The 27,209-nt window shown below is 41.1% G+C and overlaps 2 protein-coding genes across 2 annotated transcripts in view; both read right to left on the bottom strand.

Moving 5' to 3' along the window:
* Positions 1-395, bottom strand: part of LOC137640209 (phosphoenolpyruvate carboxykinase, cytosolic [GTP]-like) — a 129,655-nt gene extending 129,260 nt beyond the window's left edge. Inside the window, exon 1 of the mRNA XM_068372755.1 lies at positions 284-395. Within this exon, the coding sequence (XP_068228856.1) occupies positions 284-336 (53 nt within the window). The 5' untranslated portion in view covers positions 337-395. The remainder of the gene's footprint in view (positions 1-283) is intronic.
* Positions 396-21,961: 21,566 nt separating this feature from the next.
* Positions 21,962-27,209, bottom strand: part of icln (chloride nucleotide-sensitive channel icln) — a 60,328-nt gene continuing 55,080 nt past the window's right edge. Inside the window, exon 5 of the mRNA XM_068372753.1 lies at positions 21,962-22,594. Coding sequence (XP_068228854.1) covers positions 22,530-22,594 — 65 coding nt within the window. The 3' untranslated portion in view covers positions 21,962-22,529. The remainder of the gene's footprint in view (positions 22,595-27,209) is intronic.

Genomic DNA, 27,209 nt, shown 5'->3' with positions numbered 1-27,209 from the left:
AACCAACTTCATAAAATTAGCCTATCCAGGCTGCCAATAAATGTCAAAATATATTTACAAACAAAAGAATATTAGATTAGAAAAAGTAATTGACATTACGCAGACATATCACCACCACCAACAACAATCATAAAATTCACTTGTACTAAAGTTGTACGTTCAGTTTCCCCGCGAGCCCGAACCATTTTAACACTAGCATAATCCAATATTGCCTATAACACAAATACTTGGGGCCCAGTTGCAAAGAATATGATTAGTGTCTTACTCACATAATTTCACTTACCTTCGGCATATTGATGAACATTCTCCATCTTCGGGATGGGGGTCAGGCTTCATCTTCCCTCCCAGGATCAGCTAATATCAGAAAGAAGTAATTCTTGGAAAATTCTTTCACTCGTATGTTTAAAGACAATAATTGATGACGAATTGGTGAACATTCTCGACCTTTACACTACTTTTCCAGACAAGTATTTTTGGCGGGAATTTCGTGCCACGTAGTCGTACTATAGTTCCGAAATCATCCGGCAAAGGAGCGTAAAATACACAACCAAAAATAAAACTAGATTACAATCAACACTTAGATTATTCTAAAAAATGTAAGCAGTTGTTGGCATTAGGATGTACCATATATTCTTCAAGACCATGGTTTTATATACTTAGGTACCTTTATCAATAGGAAAACTTTGACAATACTCGGTTACATTCTAGCAAGTGGAAACAACATAATGTCACAATGCAAGCTCACAGAAATCAACAAATTAACCCAGTTACTCAATAATAGGCTAATGGAAAAGTCGGTAACCTTATCATCAGCCTTTGTTATAGTTACTAGCAAAGTAACTTAACCACAGAGACCACTTCTGTTGTTTCATATTACGCGTGGTAGAACCTGATCGATAAACACCAATATTTGATGGTTGTGCACCCATAGCTAAGTTATTAAAAACATGATTTAAAATGAACGAATATATAATAAATTCACGTTGTAATATTTCTATTCACAATATTAGTTGTACGTTAAAATCCAAAGAAACCGAAAGGAAAGGACTGTACGTAGGGCTACTTGCTGTAACAACAGGGGCTACAACAAATCTCGAAACCGCATCTATGAGGACCGAGAGCAGATTTTTTTTTTAATAGATATCAAAGGAGGTTAAAATGCATAACATTGTTTATTATCTTGCTGTTTATTATATAGTTACGTATTAATGCAAAGCAGATTAAGGAGGAAAATGGATGAGCTATTAGGCCTACTGTTTATTAGATTTTATAAACATTCATGCATTTAACAACCATTTTTTTTCGACAAATTATTCTCCTCGTAACTTATATTTATAAAGATGTTTAACGTTTCCTAACAACTTACTAAGACTATTCTATTCGTATTAATATGTTAATTAACATGAAGACCTACATACTTGATTAAAACTTAAGTTTTCATCAATTTGCTGATTTGCTTTTTAGTTGTTTCTGCCATGTATTTTCTTCTCTTCTTAAATATTGGGTGGGGTTAACTTATGTTACACAAACAATTCAAGTAAACAGATTTAACTTCTAATCTTTTATTCACATTCCACATCCACACATCATGTCCATATGGCAGAGTTGGCTCAATATTGATTCCAGTATAGCCTACCACCGATTCTGTGACTTTCCTCACCCCATCCTACCATGAAAAATAGCCTACATTTATTTCCAAACACGTAGAAGAATGAACTGATGTCACCATCCAAATTAAAGTTACTTGCCTTTTCTTCTAAGATTTCATTTATCTTAATGACATTTTCCCTACTTACACTGGCTCGTGACTTTATTCGCAAATCTCTTTCTTATCCCATCACTTAGCTGTTGCAATCTGCATCTACAGTGAGTTCCTTTTTTCTGATATTGCACATTACTCCATCCATAAAGATAACTATAAAAGACATGAATAGCTAAGCCACCAGCATAGTCTTATACCACCTTCACACCAAGCAAGTAATTTCTCTATTTACATATTTTAATGCATGGCATGCTTCCAAGAAAAAGATATATTGTCCACAAATTTTCATCTTAACATCGTAACCAAAACAATCATTTATTCCTTCGAATAATTTACATTATACTTGAAAAGTAACAAAATGCGTACTACAGTCGTGTACTGTAGTTCCTTCAATATATAAGCTTGGGAGAATAATGTATTTATTTGAATATCGAATATTAGTCACGTATCACTCAATACTTCATGCAGGTCAGCAAACAGAATTACTCAGTCATTTAGACAAGCTTTTAAAGTTCATCCTACTCCGTATGACGTATTTTTCTTAATAGATAATTATTTTGCAATTAGAATGTATCCTTCTGATAAAATAGGTTATCAAGAGACTGACTGCGTTTTCTGAAAAAATCTAGTCCCCTTAAAAAGAGAGAAAAAAAACTTTAGGTCCGCCCGCCCGCCCGCCCACATTGTTAGAGCGTTTAAAAGCGATTTTATAGAAATTCAGGCAAGTTTTCCGAACAGCAACTCATAAGACTAGAGGACTCTCTCTTGGCGGGATATTCCTGTCCTCTGATTGGCTGTATCTTCTCAGCTGTGATTGGTTGTTACCTTTGTTTACAAATTCACCGAACACACATCTAACATCGTAGCCAGAACCCAATTAACTACTCCTTTGAAATTTACGTATTTATTTAGCTAAAGCATTTGAACAAGTTCCATTATATATTTCAATACTTTTGTGATACTATTTGAAGTTTGTATTCATAAAAACTGTATTTTTTAAATCTTAATTTATCTATAATTAGTATAGCTATTTTACCCCTACCCAGTTGAATTCATTCATAAAATACGAGACTGTATGACGTCATAAACAACCACCAATCACACCAGAAGACGAATCAGCCAATGAGATGCCAGATATTTCCCGCTAAGGAAACGCATGAGGAGAGGGTTCTTGTGGCTTATGAGCTGCTGTTGGAAAAGGAATCTCATTCACAGGAGGGATTTCTTTCCAATGGTCTATATACTACGTACAGTAGGCGTTATACATACTGAACCTTTGGCGATGTGCAGTGACGACACTAACCTTTCAAGCCAATCACGGATATTTATTTTTTATACATACAACAGTAATATTTAAAATTCATATTTATTACTAAATAAATGTATGTTTTGAGTCTTACATAAAGTTTGCAGTTTGTAAGTTATCATTTATCTGAAATATATATACTTCATTTGTTCAATTGTAGTTACGCTTGAAATATAACAGAATGCGAATACAAGTTACGTAATTAATCCACTATTCAAGATCGATATAATATAATGATAGGTTATTCAAACCAACAAACAAGCAAAACCAAGCTGTAAAATTCACTCTACTCTTGATGACGTCACGAATAAAGATAATGATATAGTGAATCAAACTTTATCTCTCTGATAAAATATGTTATCAAAGCATCTTATAAGGGACTGCTTCTATATATATATATATATATATATATATATATATATATATATATATATATATATATATATATATATATATATATATATATATATATATATATATATATATATATATATACATCTTTAATTCTCTTGAAAATAAAAACATTCAGCTCCGTCCCATATTTGAAGGGATATTTTTGGGGAAAATTCAGACAGCCTCCAGAACTTTAGCTTGGTGGTAAATTCATGTCCACGGATTGGTCAAAATCTACCTCAGCTGGGATTGGCGGTTTCCTTCAGTTACTGCAGCACACACACACACACACACAGTAGCCCAACACCTCCTCCCCCCAAAAAATAAGCATAGAGAAGTAAGCATTCCTTCAAATAAGACGTATTTATTAAACTATTGCTGTTCAACAAGATTTATTATTTATTTTATCAAATTATTAATAAAAATGTTCAAGTTTGTTTTCACAGGAATCGCACACACGCACATTTATCATAGTAGCCAGTTTCCTGAAAAATCTAAATTTTCAGTCATAATATATCTGAAATAAGTAGTTTTTTTTTATCCCTACCCGGTTAAATTTATTCATAAAAAAATACGATTGCATGACGTCACATACAACCACCAATCAGAGTTGAGAAAGTATCAGTCAATGAGATGTCGGATATTTCCCGCTAAAATATGCATATGGCGAGAGAGTTCCTACGATTTATAGACTGCTGTTGGCGAGCGAGTTAAATTCACGCGTCAATTTGTTTAAACGCTCTAGCTAAGGGGGTTTCTCCATCCTAATTCATTTTCGTACATATATGCACAACGACGATATTTAAGTAGCTTGAGAAGAATATTTTCTAATTTCTTATATTATCTTATAGATATCATTCAAATGTTTATCAATTACAGACTTTCCCTTCAGTAATCACTACTTTAAGGGGTGAGAAATGCATACATACAATATGATTTTTATCTAAGTTTAATTATCATCATTATTTATATCATAATCACTATCATTATCATTTTGAATGTTTTGTGAGATATAGTTCAGAATTTGGAGTTCATATCTATTGATTCTATAACAAAAATATACCTCAAGTCAAAAGTCCAAAAACAATTCATAGTAGGCTTTAATAACGATGTAAAGGTTTTGTATAGACCTGAATTTACATTACGTATATTTGTTTTACTATAAACATTATTAAAACAATGGCTTAAATACAAAATACAGAAGAAACGGTCTTAGCAGAAAAATTCACATTCAGAATTTCATTTTGCATAACAGGCTTCTTGTTTTCCTCGGTATCCTTTATAAACTAGTGTAATTGAACTGTAAAGAATTCAAAACACCATCAGCAAAACTGATCAGTGAATGGGCCTATAATACTTGTAAAATTTTCATTATTTAACACTCATTTTTTTTAACCTAACCTAATAAAGTACACATATTCTTAACAAACTATTTATTAACAAATGGGTAGTAAATTAATTTTTCTGACATCGCGATAATACTGTAGGCATACTTGGCGATCAGTGCCAAAATTTATTTCTTCAGAATATCCAATCAGACTGTACAGTATCGTCATGATAGCCTGTCATCTAACATTCTCAAGAAGTATCACAAATTGATGAATTTGAGATCTATAGCTTTTTGTTGGGGTCTATGAGGCTGTTCAGAGCCAGGGTGACCTGACGTCCTGTATTTGATGAGATTGTCTCATATTCTTAACATTTGTCCCCGTTCTCCCGTATTAACCTTCCCCAGGACGGATTTTGTCCCGTTCTTCCACATCAACCCTTCATGGGACGGCTTTTGTCCCGTTTTTCCAAAATTTGGAAAAAATACAATATAATTGAGAAATTTCAGTAACAATACCTTTCAAAACTGTAAAACATGCTTGATTTTAATATTGTAATGATTTAACACATGTAATGAACAGCTGCTTGTTATAAAATGTACAATGGATGCACCTTAAAACAATATAAGTCAATGAAGTAGGTCCTGGACAATTTTGACTCAGCTGAGGACTTATCTCTACATTACAGCAGGATTAACTTCATGTAAGTTGTGTGTCTGTGTTGTTCAACTACCTCTCCAATTTAGGTGTCCCTTATTTCAATTTTCAAAATCCTTTATTTTCTAATGACTCATAAAAGTATTTATTCAAAACACTTGACCTACTGTATATTGTACATAAATTTGTCTAAATTCATACTAATTACCTTATCAATCCTACTATATGCTGCCTTAACCAAAATCTGTTATGAAAAGTAATCCCATGCCTTAATAATTCAGTCATTCACCCCTATTCAAAAGAGCAGATACACTTTCATCGATGATCTAGAGAATCTCAATTGTAATTCCATAAAATTATTTTCAATCTCAGACTTCTTGTCATTCAGTTTTGTGTATCTTTCTTATTCTCCATTAAAGTAATATTGAAAATATCCACTTTATTAACAAAGAGTTCACCAAGACAGCATCTACAAATTGCAAATAATAAGTGATTGTTTGTCAACTTTTCTTGTTCCACCTACATTAGGGTACTCTTTTTTGCTCATGTTCTACCATCCTTTTTATCAAACCCCCTTTTTTTTAACTTTATCTTACACTACCCCACCCATCATCCTCTATGCCTGAAAAGTATATGATCTCTTTTGTCCTGTAAAGCACCTCAAATAATTAGACTTTTTCCTTTACTAACCTATCTCTTATTTATATGCCACCTTCATGCATTAATTGTTCTTATCCTCTTATATCCTCAACCACCTTCTACAATCCTTATGAAGAAATTTGATGCAATTATCATCTAATGCACATTCATGATTTGAACCTTGGCCCATACTTCTGCTTCAGTGGTCTTTAATTCCTATCAAAGTCTGTTGTCTATAATACTGTACTGTATATGGTAGTACCTCTGTTTACAAGTAATTTTGACTACTATTATACACACTCAAATTGGTTTACGACCATTGTATCGGTCCACGAGAAAAAAGTTTACTCTGTATGGTAATTTTTAGTGCTGAAGTACTGTACTAACAAGACTGGCATATAATGCGCAGAATGCAGTTGTGCGGTGCTCATACCCGACCCAAGCAGTGCTCACATGATTTTTATGCCACTTTGTTTTTCCCTAGCTTGCAACCCCTCCTGCTCAGATCTTAACTCTGACAGTTTAAAAGCAATACTTGTAGAAGCATCAACTATATTATCGTGCGAGCGTCTTTAGAACTGTTCTGTGTAGAGTTGTGGCTGTGTGTTCTTTATCAAATTGTGATTGCTATTATTCACCATCAAGTTAACAGTACAGTACAATATCATGACAATGGCCCTCCAAGATGATTAAGAAAGATGGTAAAGAGATGATTACTGTACTGTAGAAGTGAAAAAAGAAATTATTGAGATGAATGAACAAGGTACACCTGGCAAAAATGCACAATTGTACAACATCAACAATATATACAATTCCCAAGAAAAAAGAAATAAAATCAATTGATGTTGCAAAAGGGGTGCTGACATAGACAAAAGTACAGCCACATGTTCTTGATAATGTAAAAGAGTTGAACTGGATTAATGAAAAGTAGTTACAGTATCATGAGTTATAATTACTGAGAACATTATTTGTGAAATTGCAAAGGTGTTGTATGCTGACCTTGTTAAAAAGGCAGCAGGTACATTAGAAAAGATAAAGAAATACAAGAAAGGAACTGGCATCCATAGTTTTGTGTAACACGGTGAAGCTGCAAACTCTTGTCAAGGCAACCGATGCATTCGTTACATAACTTAAAAGGTTCATGGATTTTGGGTCTTGCCACAGAAAGTATTCAATTGTAACAAGACCTTTCTGCTTTGGAATTTGATGCCCAGGAGGACCTTCATTACAACAGAAGAAAAGAGAATTCCTGGTCACAAGCCCATGAAAGACTGCCTAACCCTGCTTTTCTGTGCTAATACCAGTGGGGATTGCAAAATCAAACCTCTTGGTATATCTCAACTGCAGAAGTAATTGACCATTAAGTGGAGGTCAGACAAGGCTCGAGTGACTTTCATTTTGTTTGTGGAATGGGGCAATGAGATTTTTGGTTTTGAAGTAAAAAAAAGCATCTCATAAAGAAGAACCTGTTAGTCAAAGCCTTCCTACTTATGAACCAGTGCTCCTTTAGAATCAAGTTCCTCCTGCCCAACACCACTCCAATACAGTACTCCAACCCATGGATCAACAGACGATCTAAAATTTTAAGAAGCTGTCCATAAAAAGCAAAGTTCTAGCTTTGCTTTAAGTTCACGTATGGATCATCCTCACCTTCCGAGAGTTTTGGAAAGAAAATTTCCACACCATCAGCTACCTCAAAATGATTGACAAAAGCCTGGGAAGGGACCACCAAAAGATCCCTCAATACTGTGTGAAGGAAACTACAACCTAAATAAATTTCTGAACGCGATTTCAAGGGATTCAACGCAATCCAGGAAGCATAGATTATTTTTCTTCTCCATCACGAGACAATGTATAATTATCACCATTAACGACGTTTATCTTCTTATGCTTTACCTTTGAACTACTAAGATATTAGCAGACTCACTCTTCCCCATTCTTCCTAAAACTTTCTCTCTCACCACCAGCACACAATCACTGTCCTTCCCATATCTGCTCCTTGACCTTGGTTCCCATAAATGCTGAAACAATCTGCATTCTCTCCTTGTACAAATCAAATACCATGTACAGTATTCCTTCTCTTCTCTACTGCATTCATGCACATTCAGAACATTAAAGCATGGTATTTTATCAATTTGCAATATCAGTTCAGGGTCTGAAAGTGCAAATACCATACCCCAAGCAACTGAGGGAAAAGCAATGAGAATGCTATCATACAATTCAATTTTCCCGGCCATCTCACAGGAGTAAAAAGGACATTGGCCTCAGACCACCTCATTTCACTTTGCTACATTTCTTCCAGAAAAAGGGTCCCATAATTCTTTACTAGGTGCTCCTCGTCTTAGGTAAATTTTGTGTCCAAAACCATTGCCACTTTCTAGATACTGATACAATCACAAGTGATAAGAAAAGATGTCGAAAGCACAGTCACACAACTCGCATGAACATATTAAAATACAGTACAGTAATTGCAATGGTACATATATAATCAAGTGATAAAGATACTGTATATAAAAGAATGTCTACAATATATATAGTAATGTGCAATATAAAACCCATTTTCTATTTGTTAAATTTTTTACCTATGGTTATCATGTTGTAGTTTATGGTAATACTGTACAGTACAGTATAGCATTTACATTACTCACCCCTGATCGTGTAATAATAATGCTCTATTTTTTTAAAACCTTATAAATAAAGCAAATACCTTTTGAGTATAGATAAAACTATTCCATTGCTCTAATAATCAGGGAGAGATTTACTAGTTTTATATTTAGGAGGTGCATATTTGCTTTGTCATTTATGAACCTTGAGGATCAATTGGATTAACCCAGTGATTCCCAAGCTTTCCACTATTAAGGAAATCTTTTATTTAAATGAATTTTCTTGTGGCCCCCAAGGATATTGAAAGTCCTTTCAACTTAACATGCTGACTTGATTAACTAAACCCCTAACTCTTCTTACTAGATTCTTAAATAGGACAAGCAGATAAAAATAAAATAAATACAGGAAAGAAACAAATGTACATTATCTTCTTTTGCTGATACTGTACCAAGGAATTCTTTGTCAGGTTGTCTGTTCAAACGTTTCAAAACAATCATACATTTTGTTCAGTGAGATATAGTTGAAGCTTGATCCTGTACTGGACGTGAATAAAGCTCCAGTCTAGGGTTTCTATCCAAGGCTCTCAATATTCTTTGATCATTGCCATGTTTAGCCCAATTTCTGATCCAGGGATTTGATTTCTAGTCCTGGGATTTTCCCATTAAATTTATTTTTGTAAATTTACATTCTGTAATTTAGAATACCAGCAAGACTGTGCAAGAGATGTTTAAAGATTCATGATGAGCTGCAGTTAACTAAAACCAGGAGCATAAATTCCTCCCACATTCTTACACCATGAATCATAAAATATAACTACTGTATTATAATTTTCATAAATTAGTTAATTCATTATATAATAGCTTTTATGATTTTCCCGTATCTCATCTACAATAGATGTTCTTATTGGATCTTGTATGTTTGAAACTTGGAAATATGAGAGAGTAATTATGAGTAGCAAATTGCCATTTTGTACCCATACCACACTTGGTAACTGGTGGTCTTACGATTCACTAATCTTGGCTTCCCTAGTACATGTTCCCATTTCCACATCGTCTTTACTATTCATTCATTATTTTTATGGAATTATATTTCCTTTCTACCTTATTTCAAAACTCAGTGGGAAAGAGAGTAAAAGCTCGGACAAAATTTTTTACAGTAATACCTCAACATACGAGTGTCCCAACATACGAGGAAAGTTTCCAGCAAATTTTTGCCCCGAGATACGAGACAAATTTGAGATACGAGGATTTGAGATGGTTCCCTATGCGGCTGAGTGTGCAAGAGGCTGCTCACAAGGACAGCATCGCTCGCTCTTTCTCGTTGGATCTCCGTCGTGTAAATTTATCTCCGAGCATCGGCCATAGTGTTTGCATTTTTTACGTGTTTTTTTGCGTTAATCAGCACAGAAGTGAATAAGCAATGGGTCCAAAGCAAGCAATTGCAAAGAAGGGTAGTGAAAAGAAAAAGCGTATGATGACAATCGAGATAAAGCATGAAATAATAAAAAAACATAAGAGTGGTGTACGAGTGACTGAGCTGGCTCGCCAATATGAGAGGAGTACATCAACAATATGTACCATCCTCAAGCAAAAGGATGCTATAAAGAGCACCAAGCGTTCCAAAGGACTAACCATCCTTTCCAAGCTGTGGAGTGATATTCATGATGAGATGGAGAGGCTTCTTTTAATATAGATATAGGAGAAACAGTTGGCGGGAGATAGCATGACCAAGACAATCATCTGAGAAAAGGCCAGCGGAATCTACGATGACTTAAAAGGAAAGCAAGCAGCTGAGAGAGAGGAGACTTTGACGCCAGCGGAAACCTTCAAAGCCAGTCGTGGCTGGTTGGATAATTTAAAAAAAAACGGACAGGGACACACTCGGTTTTGAGGCATGGGGATGCAGCAAGTACAGACTCGAAAGCAGCGGCAGACTACGTCAAAACGTTTGCCTCAATTATCGCAGAACAAGGATACATCTCCCAACAAGTGTTCAATTGCGATGAAACTGGCCTTTTCTGGAAGATGCCCAGGAGGACATTCATCACGGCAGAGAAGAGACTACCAGGCCATAAACCCATGTAGGACTGGTTAACTCTAGCCTTGTGTGCCAATGCCAGCGGTAATTGTAAGGTCAAGCCACTGCTGGTGTACCACTCAGAAATGTTATTTTTATTAGTAAAATAAATTTTTGAATATACTTACCCGATAATCATGTAGCTGTCAACTCCGTTGCCCGACAGAATTCTATGGAGGGATACGCCAGCTATCACAATAATAGAAGGGGGTGTACTCACCAGCGCCACCTGTGGCCAGGTACTATAGTACTTCTTGTTGACACCTCCTCAATTTTTCCTCGGTCCACTGGTTCTCTATGGGGAGGAAGGGAGGGTCAATTAAATCATGATTATCGGGTAAGTATATTCAAAAATTTATTTTACTAATAAAAATAACATTTTTCAATATTAAACTTACCCGATAATCATGTAGCTGATTCACACCCAGGGGGGTGGGTGAAAACCAGTGTACAAGATTAAAGGATAGCTAAGTATCCCATATTTCATATAACAGTTATCTCAAATAACAATGAAATAATAAGTACCTGGTAAGGAAGTCGACTTGAACCGTTACTCTGCCTCTTTTTTAAGTTCGTCTTCCTTACTGAGCGCAGCGTTCCTCTTGGAGGCTGAATCAACTCAAAGGTGCTAAAGTATATAGGGCTGCAACCCCTACTAAAGGACCTCTACACAACCTCTAACCCAGGCGCTTCTCAAGAATGAATTGACCACCCGCCAAATCAAAAGGATGCGGAAGGCTTCTTAGCCTACCGTAACAACCATAAAAACAACAATAAAAGCATTCAAGAGAAAGGTTAAAAAAGGTTATGGGATTAAGGGAATGTAGTGGCTGAGCCCTCACCTACTACTGCACTCGCTGCTACGAATGGTCCCAGGGTGTAGCAGTTCTCGTAAAGAGACTGGAAATCTTTAAGATAAAATGATGCAAACACTGACTTGCTCCTCCAATAGGTTGCATCCATTATGCTCTGCAGAGAACGGTTTTTATTAAAGGCCATCGAAGTAGCTACGGCTCTTACTTCGTGGGTCCTTACCTTCAGCAAAGCAAGGTCTTCCTCCTTTAAGTGAGAATGGGCTTCTCTAATCAGAAGCCTTATATAATACGAAACCCCGTTCTTGGACATGGGCCTCGAAGGTTTCTTGATGGCACACCATAAGGCTTCTGACTGTCCTCGAATAGGTTTAGACCTATTAAGATAATACTTGAGAGCTCTGACAGGGCAAAGAACTCTCTCTAGCTCGTTACCTACCATGTTGGAGAGGCTAGGTATTTAAAACGATCTAGGGCAAGGACGCGAAGGAAGTTCATTCTTAGCTAAGAATCCGAGCTGTAAAGAACATGTTGCAGATTCGGTCGTGAAACCAATGTTCTTGCTGAAGGCATGAACCTCACTGACTCTTTTAGCTGTTGCAAGGCAGACGAGAAAAAGAGTCTTGAGGGTAAGGTCCTTGAAGGAAGCTGACTGGAGAGGTTCGAACCTAGGGGACATAAGGAACCTTAAGACTACGTCTAGGTTCCAGCCTGGAGTGGGTAGACGACGCTCTTTAGAAGTCTCAAAAGACTTAAGGATGTCTTGAAGGTCCTTGTTGGAAGAAAGGTCCAAACCTCTGTGGCGGAGAACTGAAGCCAACATACTCCTGTACCCTTTAATCGTAGGGGCTGAAAGGGATCTCTCATTCCTAAGATGTAATAGGAAGTCAGCTATTTGGGTCACAGAGGTATTGGTAGAGGATACTGCATTGGCTCTACACCAGCTCCGGAAGACTTCCCATTTAGATTGGTAGACTCTACGAGTGGAAACCCTTCTTGCTCTGGCAATCGCGCTGGCTGCCTCCTTCGAAAAGCCTCTAGCTCTAGCGAATCTTTCGACAGTCTGAAGGCAGTCAGCCGAAGAGCGTGGAGGTTTGGGTGCAACCTGTCTACGTGAGGTTGACGTAGAAGGTCCACTCTTAGAGGGAGAGTCCTGGGGACGTCGACCAGCCATTGAAGTACCTCTGTGAACCATTCTCTTGCAGGCCAAAGGGGAGCAACCAGCGTCAGCCGTGTCCCTTCGTGCGAGATGAACTTCTGAAGGACTTTGTTTATTATCTTGAACGGTGGAAATGCGTAAAGGTCGAGATGGGACCAGTTCAGCAGAAAAGCATCCACATGAACTGCTGCTGGGTCTGGAACTGGGGAACAGTACAGCGGAAGTCTCTTGGTCATGGAGGTGGCAAACAGATCTATGGTAGGCTGACCCCACAAGGTCCAAAGTCTGTTGCACACACTCTTGTGGAGGGTCCATTCCGTGGGAATGACCTGATCCCTTCTGCTTAGGCGATCTGCTGAGACGTTCATGTTGCCCTGAATGAACCTCGTGACTAAAGTGAGGTTTTGACTTCTTGACCAAATGAGGAGGTCCCTTGCGATCTCGTATAGGCTCCTCGAATGGGTCCCTCCTTGCTTGGAGATGTAAGCCAAGGCTGTGGTGTTGTCGTAGTTCACCTCCACCACCTTGCCTAGCAGGAGGGACTTGAAGTTCAACAGGGCTAAATGAACTGCTAGTAGTTCCTTGCAGTTGATGTGGAGCGTTCCCTGTTCCTCGTTCCACGTTCCCGAGCACTCCTGTCCGTTCAAGGTCGCGCCCCAGCCCGAGTCCGATGCATCTGAGAAGAGATGAAGATTGGGGGTCTGAATGGCCAACGATAGGCCCTCCCTGAGAAGGAGATTGGTCTTCCACCACAAGAGAGTGGTCTTCATCTCTTTGGTGACTGGGATAGAGACTGCTTCGAGAGTCAAATCCTTGTCCCAATGAGCTGCAAGATGGAATTGAAGAGGGCGGAGGTGGAGTCTCCCTAGCTCGACGAACAGGGCCAGCGATGAAAGGGTCCCTGTGAGACTCATCCACTGTCTCACCGAGCAACTGCTCCTCTTCAGCATGCTCATGATGCAATCTAGGGCTTGGCTTATCCTTGGGGCCGATGGAAAAGCCCGAAAATCCTGACTCCGAATCTCCATTCCCAGGCACACAATGGATTGGGAGGGAATGAGCTGAGACTTTTCTAGGTTGACTAACAGACCCAGTTCTTTGATTAAGTCTAAAGTCCAGTTGAGACTCTCCAGACAGCGACGACTCGTGGAGGCTCTCAACAGCCAGTCGTCTAAGTAAAGGGAGGCTCTGATGTCCGATAAGTGGAGGAATTTTGCTATATTCCTCATCAGATGCGTAAACACCATAGGAGCTGTGCTTAGGCCAAAACACAGGGCTTGGAATTGGTAGACAACCTTTCCAAAAACGAATCTCAGGAAAGGTTGGGAGTCTGGATGAATAGGAACGTGAAAGTAGGCATCTTTCAGGTCCAACGAGACCATCCAGTCCTCCTGCCTGACCGCTGCTAGGACCGACTTCGTCGTCTCCATCGTGAACGTCTGCTTGGTGACATACGCATTGAGCGCGCTGACGTCCAGCACCGGTCTCCAACCTCCTGTCTTCTTGGCCACCAGAAAGAGACGGTTGTAGAAGCCCGGGGATTGATGGTCCCGGACTATAACCACTGCCTTCTTCTGTACAAGGAGCGACACCTCCTGGTGCAACGCTAGCCTCTTGTCCTCTTCTTTGTAGTTGGGAGAGAGGTTGATGGGAGATGTGGTCAGAGGGGGTTTGCGGCAGAATGGTATCCTGTAACCCTCCCTCAGCCAACTGACAGACTGGGCGTCTGCACCTCTCTTTTCCCAGGCTTGCCAGAAGATCTTGAGTCTGGCTCCTACTGCTGTCTGGAGATGCGGAGAGTCAGTTTTTTCCTTTAGAAGCCTTGGAACTTTTCCTAGACTTGCTCCTGGAAGAGTCTGGACGGGAGCTTCCTCGGCTGGGGGCTCTACCACGAAAGGGCGGAATGAACCTCGTAGCAGGAGTATCAGCCACTGGGGTGCGATAAGTCCTGGGGACTGAGGTAGCAACCTTAGTCTTACGAGCCGATGAGGCCACAAGATCATGTGTGTCCTTTTGTATCAGGGCAGCAGACAAGTCCTTAACAAGCTCTTCGGGAAAAAGGAACTTCGAGAGCGGAGCGAAAAGGAGTTGAGACCTTTGACAAGGTGTGATGCTGGAGGAAAGGAAGGTACAAAGCTGTTCCCTTTTCTTAAGAACCCCTGACACAAACATCGATGCAAGCTCGCCAGATCCATCCCTAATGGCTTTATCCATGCAGGACATTAAGAGCATGGCAGAATCCTTGTCCGCAGGGGAGGTCTTCTTGCTGAGGGCCCCCAGGCACCAGTCTAGGAAGTTGAACATCTCAAATGCTCTAAAAACACCCTTCAGGAGGTGATCAAGGTCTGAGAAGGTCCAGCAAACCTTAGAGCGCCTCATTGCTGTTCTACGAGGAGAGTCTACCAGACTTGAGAAGTCAGCCTGGGCAGAGGCAGGTACTCCCAAGCCTGGTTCCTCTCCTGTGGCATACCAAACGCCCGCTTTAGAAGTGAGCTTAGTCGGAGGAAACATGAACGAAGTCTTTCCAAGTTGTTGCTTAGATTGCAACCACTCCCCTAAAATCCTTAACGCTCTCTTAGAGGACCTTGCTAAGACGAGCTTAGTATATGTAGACTTAGCTGGCTGCATGCCCAGCGAAAACTCAGATGGCGGAGAGCGAGGGATAGCAGAGACAAAGTGGTCTGGGTATACCTCTCTAAAAAGAGCCAAGACCTTACGAAAGTCAATAGGAGGTGGAGAAGACTTGGATTCATCCACGTCTGATGAGGGATCCAGGTGTGCAGCCTCATCATCCGACACCTCATCACCAGAGTGTAGCGAAGAGATCGGTAAGGTATGCTGAACAGCAGAATCAGCACGAGCTGGAACAACAATACTTGTGGTTTCCTCCTCAAGACTCTGTTGAGGGAACACCTGAGGCTCAGGCTGCAAAGGCTGATCAAAAGAAGTAGCAGAAGGTAGGCGCATGGGTGGAGGAGGCTGACTCCTGGCATGAGTGTCTGAACTCAAGAGTTGCGCTTGCTGAGTGGTTGGTGGATGCGCAGTAGCAGGTTCCTGAGGAACGAGTTGAGGTTCCTGAGGTGTGAGCTGTGAGCGATGAGGTAGTGGCTGCGCAGAACGCAGTAATTGTCCCGCGAGTTGAGGTTCCTGAGGCGCAAGGCTAAGGTGTTGAGGTGCTTGCCTTGAGGAGGGTTGAGCTCGCTGCAGCGAGAGCTGAGGAGTCTGACTCATGGATGGGAGAGGTTGTTGTACCTCAAGAGAGTGTTGCCTCACTGGTGGAACTGCAAGTGGAAGCGGAGGAAGTAAGGTATAAGCTTCCTGTTCCCATTGCTGAGGTTGCCTTAAGGAAGGCGGAGGGAGCTGCACACCACTGGAAACAGTAAACTCAGAGCGTGGTAAGGTATCCTGAGGAGCCTCAACATCGTACGCCTGGCAGGCAGTACTGCGGTTAGGCGGAGCGATCGCAGGAGGAGGTGTAACCTTCTCAGCCTGACACTCACGCATCAAGACCGCAAGTTGTGACTGCATGGACTGCAGTAGAGTCAACTTGGGGTCGGCAGACACTAAGGTCTGCTGAGGTAAAGCCTTAACAGCAGAGATCTGTTGCGGCACCACCTTACTCCTCTTAGGAGGAGTGCATTCAACTGATGACTGCGGCGAGTCAGAGCTGATCCAATGACTGCAGCCGGGTTGAGCTCTTGAGGTCTGGACTCTGCGTTTGAGTGGTCTTGAGACCTGAGTCCAACGTTTCTTCCCTGACAATTGATCAGCAGACGAGTAAAAGACGGGCTCAATCGTCTGCAGGTGGGAGTGACGGTCTCTGGAAGACACGCCCGCAACCACCGAGGATACTTCTGTGCGCCGATCAAGGCCTGCCGAACCCTTTTGCCCTTCGACATTGCTTCTCCCCTGGGCTTGGGAGCTTGCAAGAGGTCCCGGACTGGGAGGACGACTGGCACGCACAGAAGTATCCTCACGCACCACACTGACACTGACACTAGCACTTGGCACTGCACTGACACTAGCACTCGTCACAGCACTGGCACTAATACCACCCACTGCACTCTTGACCTTAAGTTCCTTGACTTCGGCCATAAGAGACTTGTGATCACTAACCACTGACTCTACTTTGTCACCTAAAGCCTGAATGGCACGCAAAACAACAGACATATCAGGTTGAGGGCAAATAGTAGGTTCGGGGGTAGCCACTACAGGGGGAGGAAAAGGTAGGGGATCATGAGGTGAGGAAAAAAGTGAAGAGTGAGAAGAACTCCTCCTAACTCTCTCTCTCTCTAACTTGGTTGAATACTTAAGAAGACGGACAAAATCAAGTTCCGAAAGTCCGGCGCATTCCTCACATCGATCTTCTAACTGACAGGGCCTTTCCCTACAGTCAGAACAAGCGGTGTGAGGATCTACCGAGGCCTTCGGAATACGCCTATTACAAGACCTACATCGTCTATGGGTGGGGGCTTGTGAAATGTCAGACATCTTGAATCAAAAGAGTTAGCCAAGTGGGGATTCCAAATCAAGCAAAAGATCGTTAACCGTTAATCAGGACTAAATAATAGCTATCTAAGCTAATATAGAAGTTTTCCAGTAAAGCGACAGCCGAAATCTGAGAGAAATACTTCACCAAAAGCCGTGAAATACTCCAAGATCATAAGCGTATCCCAGAACGTCTTGCCGGAAGCACGACAGAGGAAAAATTGAGGAGGTGTCAACAAGAAGTACTATAGTACCTGGCCACAGGTGGCGCTGGTGAGTACACCCCCTTCTAGTATTGTGATAGCTGGCGTATCCCTCCATAGAATTCTGTCGGGCAACGGAGTTGACAGCTACATGATTATCGGGTAAGTTTAATATTGAAAAAACCCACGTGTTTTTAAGAGCCATGGGATCTTGAAAGAAAAACTGCAAGTGATGTGGCCCGCTAATGCTAAGGCTTGGGTTACACGGCATTTCTTCACAGAATGGGTTAATCTGTGCTTTGGTCTGGTAGTCAAAAAATATCTGGCCCAGAAAAGCCTGCTTATGAAATGTCTCCTGGTCCTCAACAATGCCCCTGGTCACCCTCCTGGTCTTGAAGAGGACATTTTTGATAAGTATAGGTTCATCAAGGTCCTTTATCTCCCGCCCAACACCATGCCACTCCTCCAGCCCATGGACCAACAAGTAATTTCTAACTTTTAAAAAACTGTACACAAAGCATTTGTTCAAGAAATGCTTCGATGTCACAGACAACACCAATCTCACCCTACGTGAATTTTGGAAGGAACATTTCAATATCGTCCATTGCTTAAAAATTATTGACGATGCATGGCAGGGTGTCACACAAAGAACTCTTAATTCAGCATGGAAGAAATTGTGGCCAGCTTCCATTGCTGAGAGGGACTTTTGAAGGTTTCGATACGCCAGACCCTGATGAACCCGAACCTATTGTGGTGGATGAAATCGTGTCTCTTGGAAAGTCCATGGGGCTGGAGGTAGATAAGGCAGACGTGAACGACTTTGTCGAGGAGCATCAGGAAGAGCTCACGGCACAGGAATTGATCAAGCTCCAGGAGATGCAACATTTGGTGTTGCAGGAACTCGGTAGCAAGGAGGTGGAAGAGGATGACTGCCTTTCTACGAAGGAAATCAGAGACATGTTAGCGAAGTGGCAGGAGTTTTCTGATTTTATGGAAAAGAGGCACCCGGACAAGTTGGTGTGTGGTCGTGCGTTAGCCTTTTGTGACGACACTTGTGTACATAATTTTCGTAACATTTTGAAGGGGAGACAAAAGCAAACATCCCTAGATAGGTTCATTTTAAAAGGGCTGGCAAAAAGTGAAAGTGAAAGAGTCAAAAAGCGAGGCAAAAAGAGCCAAGCCGGAAGAAGAAAAGTAAAAAAAAAAAAAATGAAAATGAAAACAAAATTAGATTAAGTTTAGTGTAACTTAAGATTAACATTTATTTTTAAGTGTGTACAGTAAGCTAATTTCATTTAAGTTAACTTTAAAGTTTAAGTTGTTATGTAGTGTTACAGAAGTGTAGCGTACCGAACGTATTGCCGTCAAGTCTCTCTCCCTCCTCCTCCGCACACACTGCCATTAGCCGCTACCGTCTGTCTTGAAGGTAAGAACTCCATAATAATGTCACATTTTATTGCAGATCATAACCAGTACATAGGTCTTTGTTATTTTGTGAGTGTAGGTTGTGAATTAGAACAATTAAAAATATATTTTTTTCCACAGTAAAATACTTTTTTTAGGTGTTTTTTCAGAGGGTGGGAACGGATTAATTTTTTATAAGTTATTTTATATGGGAAAAATTGAAGCGAGATAAGAGCAACTTGACATACAAGCTCGGGTCCCAGAACGCATTAAGCTCGTATCTCAAGGTATTACTGTACTGTAAATATGTATACATGTGTTCCAATGTTCATGGATTCCTTGTATTACCTTTGCCACCACCCAGAGGTACGTGGACTCCGGGTTGGGAATCGCTATATCAACCCTTTAGCAGGCCTTACTTTTCATAGATCAAGCCACTTGTCTTCAGCCACTAGGAGCATTCCTCTGCTCTCTACTAACCCAATTACTGATCTACTGCATCACAGTCCAGGAAATCCACCTGCAAGGGAATCTATTATCTCATCACTCAAAGTGTACAACTCTATTTTGAATCACTCTTGCCACCCATGAACCTTTCTGAGGGTTATGACCAACGGTCTAAGAGCAGCTGCCGGCCCTGCCAGAGGCCAGTTTGGCAATCTAAAAAAAAAAGGAACCTTCAGAAGTCTATTTGTTTTAAAACTTCAAATACTACAGCTAAATGAATTTGTTGCATGGGATTTTAAATTAAGTGAGAATTGAGTAAATAAGTAATAGTAGTTGTACCAAGTGATCCAAATCCGCACAGGCTTTTCACTGGTGCTCCGTGACAATGGTATGGCTGAGCAAGCTTTATTGCCCCGTCTCCGTGTGGCATTTTTACCTGTACATAGTGAACATTTATAATGCATTGCTGAAGGAGATAACAATAATGCTTTATTATTGTAACACTAATATAGCCTAGTTATACAAAATTACTTTTAGTGCGATTTTTATTAAATGAAACTTATGACAGCTAGGATGGAAACTGCAAATACATATGATGATGACCTTAATTCAATATTTTTTCAGCTTCCCACATCAGGTTTTTAGTATTTGTGTTGTACAGCCTAAATGGGTTACTACAAAGCACAAGGATGTTAGTAAAATCGAGGATAATGATGACACCCTCGACTCCATAAATGATGACACCATTGACCATGACGATAATTAACTAATGCCCAAAGTCTGGCGAGTTACAAGGGCTGAGTTTGAGTTAGTTGTTACTTTGTATTTACCTATATTACTCTACTTACCTCATCTTGTGTGTTTACTGATCTGTCTTTTCTTATATTTCGTACGTTACATTTATTTACTTATCATTACTTCCGTTGTTGTCTTTCAACAGTTCTGTCACTTGTGTTAGGCTTAAGGACATTCCAGTGAATGAGGATGAACTAGCACCCTAAATGAAGAAGTCCAGGAACAGCACAAGGCTCTAGATGGAACATGCTTGGAAAAATGTTATCAGCATCCCGATCTGCCAAACTTCATCCACTTAGTATCAGTGTCTTCGTTCACCCTTGGAATAATTCCAGGGAATGTTTACTGAGGCTCTACTGTAGGTAATAGCATTTTCTATGCAAATCAGTATGTGTCAGCACACTTTTCTTCAGAAATGTCCATAAACTGATGGTATACATTGAAATTACCATCTACCTGGGTGTGGTGCACCTGCCAAGTATTGAAGACTGCTGGTCAACTATGAAAAGAATCCAACAGGTGGCTGAAGTGATGTCTTCCAAGCAGTATCAGCTCCTGAGAGCCATTATCCACGTCACCAATAATGAAATCGTCAAGCCAATACAGACCTATTATTTAAGGTTTAGCCTCTCTTCTCATCTGTTACTAGGCAGTTCAGGAATGTAGCCGAGACTCTAACAATCTCTTTAGATGAAGTAATGGTGGCTTCTGAAGGGGACAAGGGTAGGATTCTTATAACAGTAAACCCTGAACAAACCACACAAATGGGGGTACAAGTTGTTCTAAAGGGGAAGCATTATTGGCTTTATACATGACATCCTACTTTACGAAAGGGGGAAAAACCTATAAACTTGTTAAAAAAATATATGCAACAATTACAATTTTGATGACCGATGCTTTTTCTAAATCAGACACTGCATGCATATCACTCCCAACTGAAGCTTATCATTTTGTAAATTAGTAAAATAAGGCCACAGTAAAATTTAATAACCCTCACAGGGTTTCCCTGAAGAATTTGTCCTTAGGGGGATAGAGCAAGACACAGCTAATGGTAGAAGTAGAAAAGGTAAGATGAAAGAGACCAATGAGAACGGATTAAAGGCGAAAAGGAAGAAGCAGTGATGTTCAGGGTGAAAGGTATGATGCCAAGAACTTTCAGTACCATGTACAGTATAAACAACAGAAGCCACACTGTATGTGGTCCCTCCATACGAGGATGAGTTTAGAAAACAGACTTAGATAAAAATCATAATGCATTACTGTAGTACCTCGGTTCACAAGTGACAATGCAAAAATTTCCATTGATATACATATTTTTTGAGAAAAAGTACTAATGAGACTAATACGAAATCACCACGCCCATACGCAGTGTTCACATGATTTTTATCCCATTCTTATTCAGTTAGTGATAGCGAACAATCATTCTGGAAAGAGAATTCCTAATATTTTACCAGAAATGCTCAGAGGGAGATTATATTTCCAAGCATTAACACCCACTGCCTCCTCTCTCATCTCCCTCACACCAGCCAACCCTCTCCTCAAAGGCAAAGTGCAAGTTTATTGTCAATATTTCTTTCTTTTTATTGTGAATTATTAATTTGTACTAATTTCTGATGTTAGGGGTTATAATTTACTCACTAAACTCCATTACAAACCTTTAAATTGAATGAACTGTATATGTGTAATTGGGGACTGGTGGGATGCATCGAGTGAACTTCCTTTATCACTTGGGGGAAAAACTGTTTAAGAATATGAGCATTTCAGGTTACAAGCTCACTCCCAGAACAAATTCAACTAAAAAACCCAGGTACTGTACTACTGTACACAAATGTAATTGACCCTTTTAAAATCTTTACTTGCGATTCAAAAGGAAATAGAAACTATAGCAAATATTGCAAATTTTTACTGTAATAGTTTATGTAAACACTACAGAAAACTGCAGACTGCTCTCAACTACTGTGTTTTTTATGTAAATCAACAGCCAGAGAAAAATGAAACTGTATAAAAATAGACTCCGTAAAAAAAAAAGGAATTTCTATAAGAAAAAACCTCACTCTTCTTCAAGAAGTGTTATTAATGTTAACCAACTTATATTTCCAGCAGTACTGTACAAGTCTTGGCAAAATTTAAAGCTAAACTATTCTAATCAACAACAGAGGGCAGTCAAATCACTCTAAATTCATTTAATTGAGATTAGATTCTGCACTGAAGTACAAATCTGACAAACAGTGGATTACAATCCATACATAAACAGAGAGAAAGCTTTGGTTTTTAAATCACTTATGATCACTATATCATATTCCTCGGCATACATTCAACTTTGATAGTCACTAACCAGGAAAGTAACTAAACACTAATATAGGTAATTAAATCAATACAGAATTCTTACGTTACAAATCAGTCAATTCTGAACTTACAAAACAATATATTCTTATTATACCTTGATCACATAGGTTTTAAATATCTTCAGCATCATCAAATTGGCCCGTTTCCATAACTTCATCATCATCGTTCTCTAAATCTGAAACAAAAATATATCAGAATTAAACTTACATATGTAACATAGCATTAAAAATTGTCAACTGAACCAGGTTCAGTTATAGGGTATTTGCAATAGATAACTAATATAGTGGACTTACTACATATTACTTGTAAAGGCTATGTAAAAAAGGGATTTTGACGAAGGAAAAATCTATTTCTGGGCGAGAGACCTGTGCCGCCCAGTGAAATGCTCCTTAAGCACCATTTCAAAGGAATATAACTGCTAATATTACCAGAGAAAAAATGTAAAGGAATGCTAGGTTGAACTAGCTCGCTCACCTAATGGTGTCGGTATAGACTGGGGCGAAATACCAGAGGTTTCGTACCATTTAGACTTCTCCTCTTCGAAATCCCCCAATAGTGAGGTGCCGTTCAACCTCCCCTGCCTCGCAGACCAGTACTACTAACTCAACCCACGCTTGCCCATCACTCCTTACAGCACCCTTAAGTTTGGGGTCTGAACAGGGGGGGAGCAAATAGGGTGGGTTCACTGGGCGGCACAGGTCTCTCGCCCAGAAATAGATTTTTCCTTCGTCAAAATCCCTTTTCTGGGCTCAATCCCTGTGCCGCGCAGTGAAATAGTACCAGAGAAAACGAACCCAAACTTATTAACTATACGGGAACGAATAAAAATCAACATAACAAACAGTGGTTTAATCAAAAGTTAACGTAGAAGACGGACGTCTTTAATAACATCAGCATGATAAGGTATAATATCCCAGGAAGGGAAGACAAAAGAACATTAACTTAAAACAAAACCAATTAAGGTCAAAGACTGGAACAAATTACATACAATTGAACACTAAAGAAATACAGTTCGTATGGAAGAATAAATTGAACAATGATAATAAAATGGCAATGTTACGAACTAGGAACACCCATGGGTGTGATACAACAAACCGAACTCAGGTAGGAACTGTAAGTGAGGCAGGTAAGAGGAAGAAGGTGGAAGATATAGGATTCAGGGATTAGTTAGAAGGAATTTGTCCGGGGGATACCACGCTCCCTGCAGCTACGGTAGCGAGTTGAAGGGCCTCTAATTGTTTAAGATAGTGCCGCTTGAACACTGAGGGGGATTTCCATCCGGTATATTTAGAGATATCTGTAAAGTTCATATGATGGAAAAAATTTATTGAGGTCGCTACCGCCCGAATGTCGTGGACGTGAGGAAAAGACTCTGGATTGGCCTGTTTAATAAAATACAAGATCTGTTGTCTGATCCCTTTCAAAGTTATAGTCCCTCCCCGCTCCCTGATGAACAAGGGTCCCGAGGTCTTATAGGAAGTCCTTGATAGAAAGGACTTTAGAGTGGTAACCGGGCATAGGGAAGGATCCTGAAGGAGAGGGATGATTTTCCAGGAGGACCATCTATTCTGAGGGTCTTCATTTTTGGCCAAGAAGACCTTGTCTGGGGAGAGGAGGACCTCTCCTGACGGAAGGAACTCTATGTGGCCTGGATCCCTTGATAAGGCAGCTAATTCCGAAATCCTGGCGCCAGATGCCAAACTCACGAGAAAGAGAGTTTTCCTGAGTAGAGGGATATACTCACATGAATCGTTGACGGTTTCTGACGCTAGTTTAAGAACATCATTGAGAAACCAGGAAATCGGGCTAGGACGAGAAGATGGTCTCAGTCTGGCACAGGCTCTTGGGATCGAAGCTAGCAATGAATCTGTTAGATCTATATTAAAGCCGATTAGAAAAATCTTCTTCAAGGCAGACTTGATGGTAGTAATAGTGTTGGCTGCTAAGCCCGACTCAAACAAGGTTCTGAAAAAGGTTACCGTTAGGTTTAGTGTCATAAAGTCAGTACTAGAATCTTTCAAAAACTTAGCTAGTTTTTTGACCGCTGAGTCATATTGACGAAGAGTGGAGTCTCTCTTGTCAGATTCTAAAAATAAAGTATTCTGGGGGTCTATGTTAGCCCCTTTGTGTGCCGCAAACTTCATGACGTCCATAAAGTTAGGGTGGTCTGAATGTTTGAGGAAGCGAACACAGTGCACGTTTGTACTATCTGGGTCAAAGTCGGGTTGGGAATCTGGTGAGGGTGGAGATTCAGCTCCAGTAAAAGAGGAAACCAATTGCTCTTGGGCCAATTGGGGGCCACCAGGGCTACTTGACCTTTGAAGGTTCGAAGTTTGTCCAGCACTTTCATCAGTAGGTTCACCGGTGGGAAAAGGTAAATCCTTTCCCAGGCGTTCCAGTCGAGAGACATGGCATCCGTGGCGTAAGCCCGAGGGTCCAGGTTGGGGGCCACATAACATTTCAGCTTGTGGTTGGATTCCGTCGTGAAGAGGTCTACCTGGAGATCCGGCACTTGGAAGAGGATCCATTGAAAGGATTTGCGATCTAGTGACCATTCTGACTCCAACGGTACCGTCCTGGAGAGTGCGTCTGCCACAACGTTCCGAACTCCAGCCAGATGAACGGCGGATAGGTGCCATTGGTTTGAGGCTGCCAGGGAGAAGATTGCCACCATCACGTGATTGATGGGACCTGACTTGGAGCCCCCTCTGTTTAGACAACGGACTATGACTTCGTTGTCGAGGACTATCCTCAGATGTTGTTTCTTGGCCGGGGAAAGACGTTTCAAGGTTAGTAAGACAGCCATGGCGTCCAGGACGTTTATGTGAAATTGCTGGAACATTGTGGACCAAAGGCCCTGAACTTTCCTGTGTTGGGAGTAGCCTCCCCAACCTGATAGGGAGGCATCCGTGTGGATGACTATCCTTGGAGGGGGGTACTGCAACGGAACCGATTTTGATAGGCTCTTGGCGGTTGTCCATGGGAGAAGCCTCTTCCGAAGAATGGGAGGAAGGCGTGTCTTCTTGTCCCGACGTTTGGTGTTCGCTCTGGAGCGCCAAACTCGGTTGATGTCTTTCAGTTTCGCTTTCAGAAGGAGGTCTGTCACTGAAGCGAATTGTAGGGACCCTAGAATCCTCTCCTGGTTCCTTCTGGAAGTTACCTTTTCCCCGAGAAAGCGTTTGGTATTTTTCGCAATCTCTATCCTCTTGGACCTGGGGAGACATAGAGTGTGAGAACGTAGGTCCCACCGTAATCCCAGCCACTGAAATTTGGTCTTTGGTGTCAGACGAGACTTTCCGAAGTTTATCTGGAATCCCAGAAACTGAAGATATTGGATCACCTTGTTTGTTGCCTTGAGACAATCCTCGACGTTGTCTGACCAGATTAGCCAATCGTCCAGGTATGCGACGACTTGGATTCCATGGGATCGGAGTTCCTGAATGACCGATTCCGCCAGTTTCGTGAAGATTCTGGGCGCGATGTTGAGCCCGAAAGGCATCACTTTGAACGTGTAAGCCTTGTCGTCCAGTCTGAATCCTAGGAATGGGCGGAAGTGTCTCGCTATTGGAACGTGATAGTAAGCATCGGTAAGATCGATGGAGGTGGTGACGGCCCCACGGGGAAGCAAGGTTCGCACCTGCGAGACGGTAAGCATGTGAAACCTGTCGCATTGAATGGACAAGTTTAGTCGAGACAGATCGAGGATGACCCTTCGGCTGTCGGAGTCTTTCTTCGGAACGCTGAATAAGCGACCTTGAAACTTCAGATATTTCGTTTCCTTGATCGCGTTCTTGCGAAGAAGATCTTGGGTAAACAAAAGTAGGTCCGGTGTCGAGGGTTGATGGAATCTGTTCGGTGGAGGAGGCCCTTCTATCCAACTCCACCCCAGGCCCTTGGAGATTATGCTGAAGGCCCAAGGACTGAATTTCCAGCGACTCCGGAACACATAAAGTCTCCCTCCTACCTGAAGACCGTCAGTAGTTGGAGGTTTTACCGCCTCGGCCACCACGTGACCCTTTTCCACAGGAGAAATATCTCCCTTTGCTTCTGTTCTGAAAAGAACCCCTCGAACCGGGGCCCCTGCCTCGTTGGTATCCTTGGGAGGAAAACCGGGACTCATAGACCGGGTTATAAACAGGAGAGGTAAACGAGTTCGAAGCCACTTGGTTTTCAGGGACGAGGACATACTTCACTTGGGGCTGAGACTTGGAGGTGGAGGGTTGGATGCCCTGAGAGACCGGGGCCGACTGGACTACTTGAATAGGTTGGCGGAATTGGGTAGAGCTATAAGGGCGTAGCCTTTTTCTGCCCCGGGAGTGAATGCTCGATTGTTCGAACTTCCGTTTGGGAGTGAGACCCCAACGGACTTTGAGGCTCTGGTTCACTCTGGCAGCTTCGCTCAATACCGAGTTGACCATGTCCTCCGGGAAAAGGTCCGGACCCCAAGCAGAGGCTTTAATGAGCTTATTTGGCTCATGGCGGATAGTGGCTTCAGATAAGACATGCTTACGGCAACGTCTTTTGGCCACCAAGAAGTCGTAGCAGTCTGCTAACAAAGATTGCAGGGTGGCTTTAGTCATAACTTTAAAAGAGTGTTCCTCGTCATAAGTAAGAGAAAACATCTCCGCCATAGTCGAGATGTTGAGGCTCCGGCTAAACCTAGACCGGGACTCGAACTCGAGTCGGATTAAGGTTTCAGGTAGTCTTGGGAGGCGTTCACTGAATTGCGTCGATGCACAGTCCACGGATAGCTTACCAGAAGTGAATGTCGATTGAATGTCAAGCCAACA

Source organism: Palaemon carinicauda, chromosome 4 (assembly GCF_036898095.1).
Source record: "Palaemon carinicauda isolate YSFRI2023 chromosome 4, ASM3689809v2, whole genome shotgun sequence".
In the NCBI taxonomy this organism is placed as follows: Eukaryota; Metazoa; Arthropoda; class Malacostraca; order Decapoda; family Palaemonidae; genus Palaemon; species Palaemon carinicauda.
This window is presented reverse-complemented; position numbering and strand designations above follow the sequence as displayed.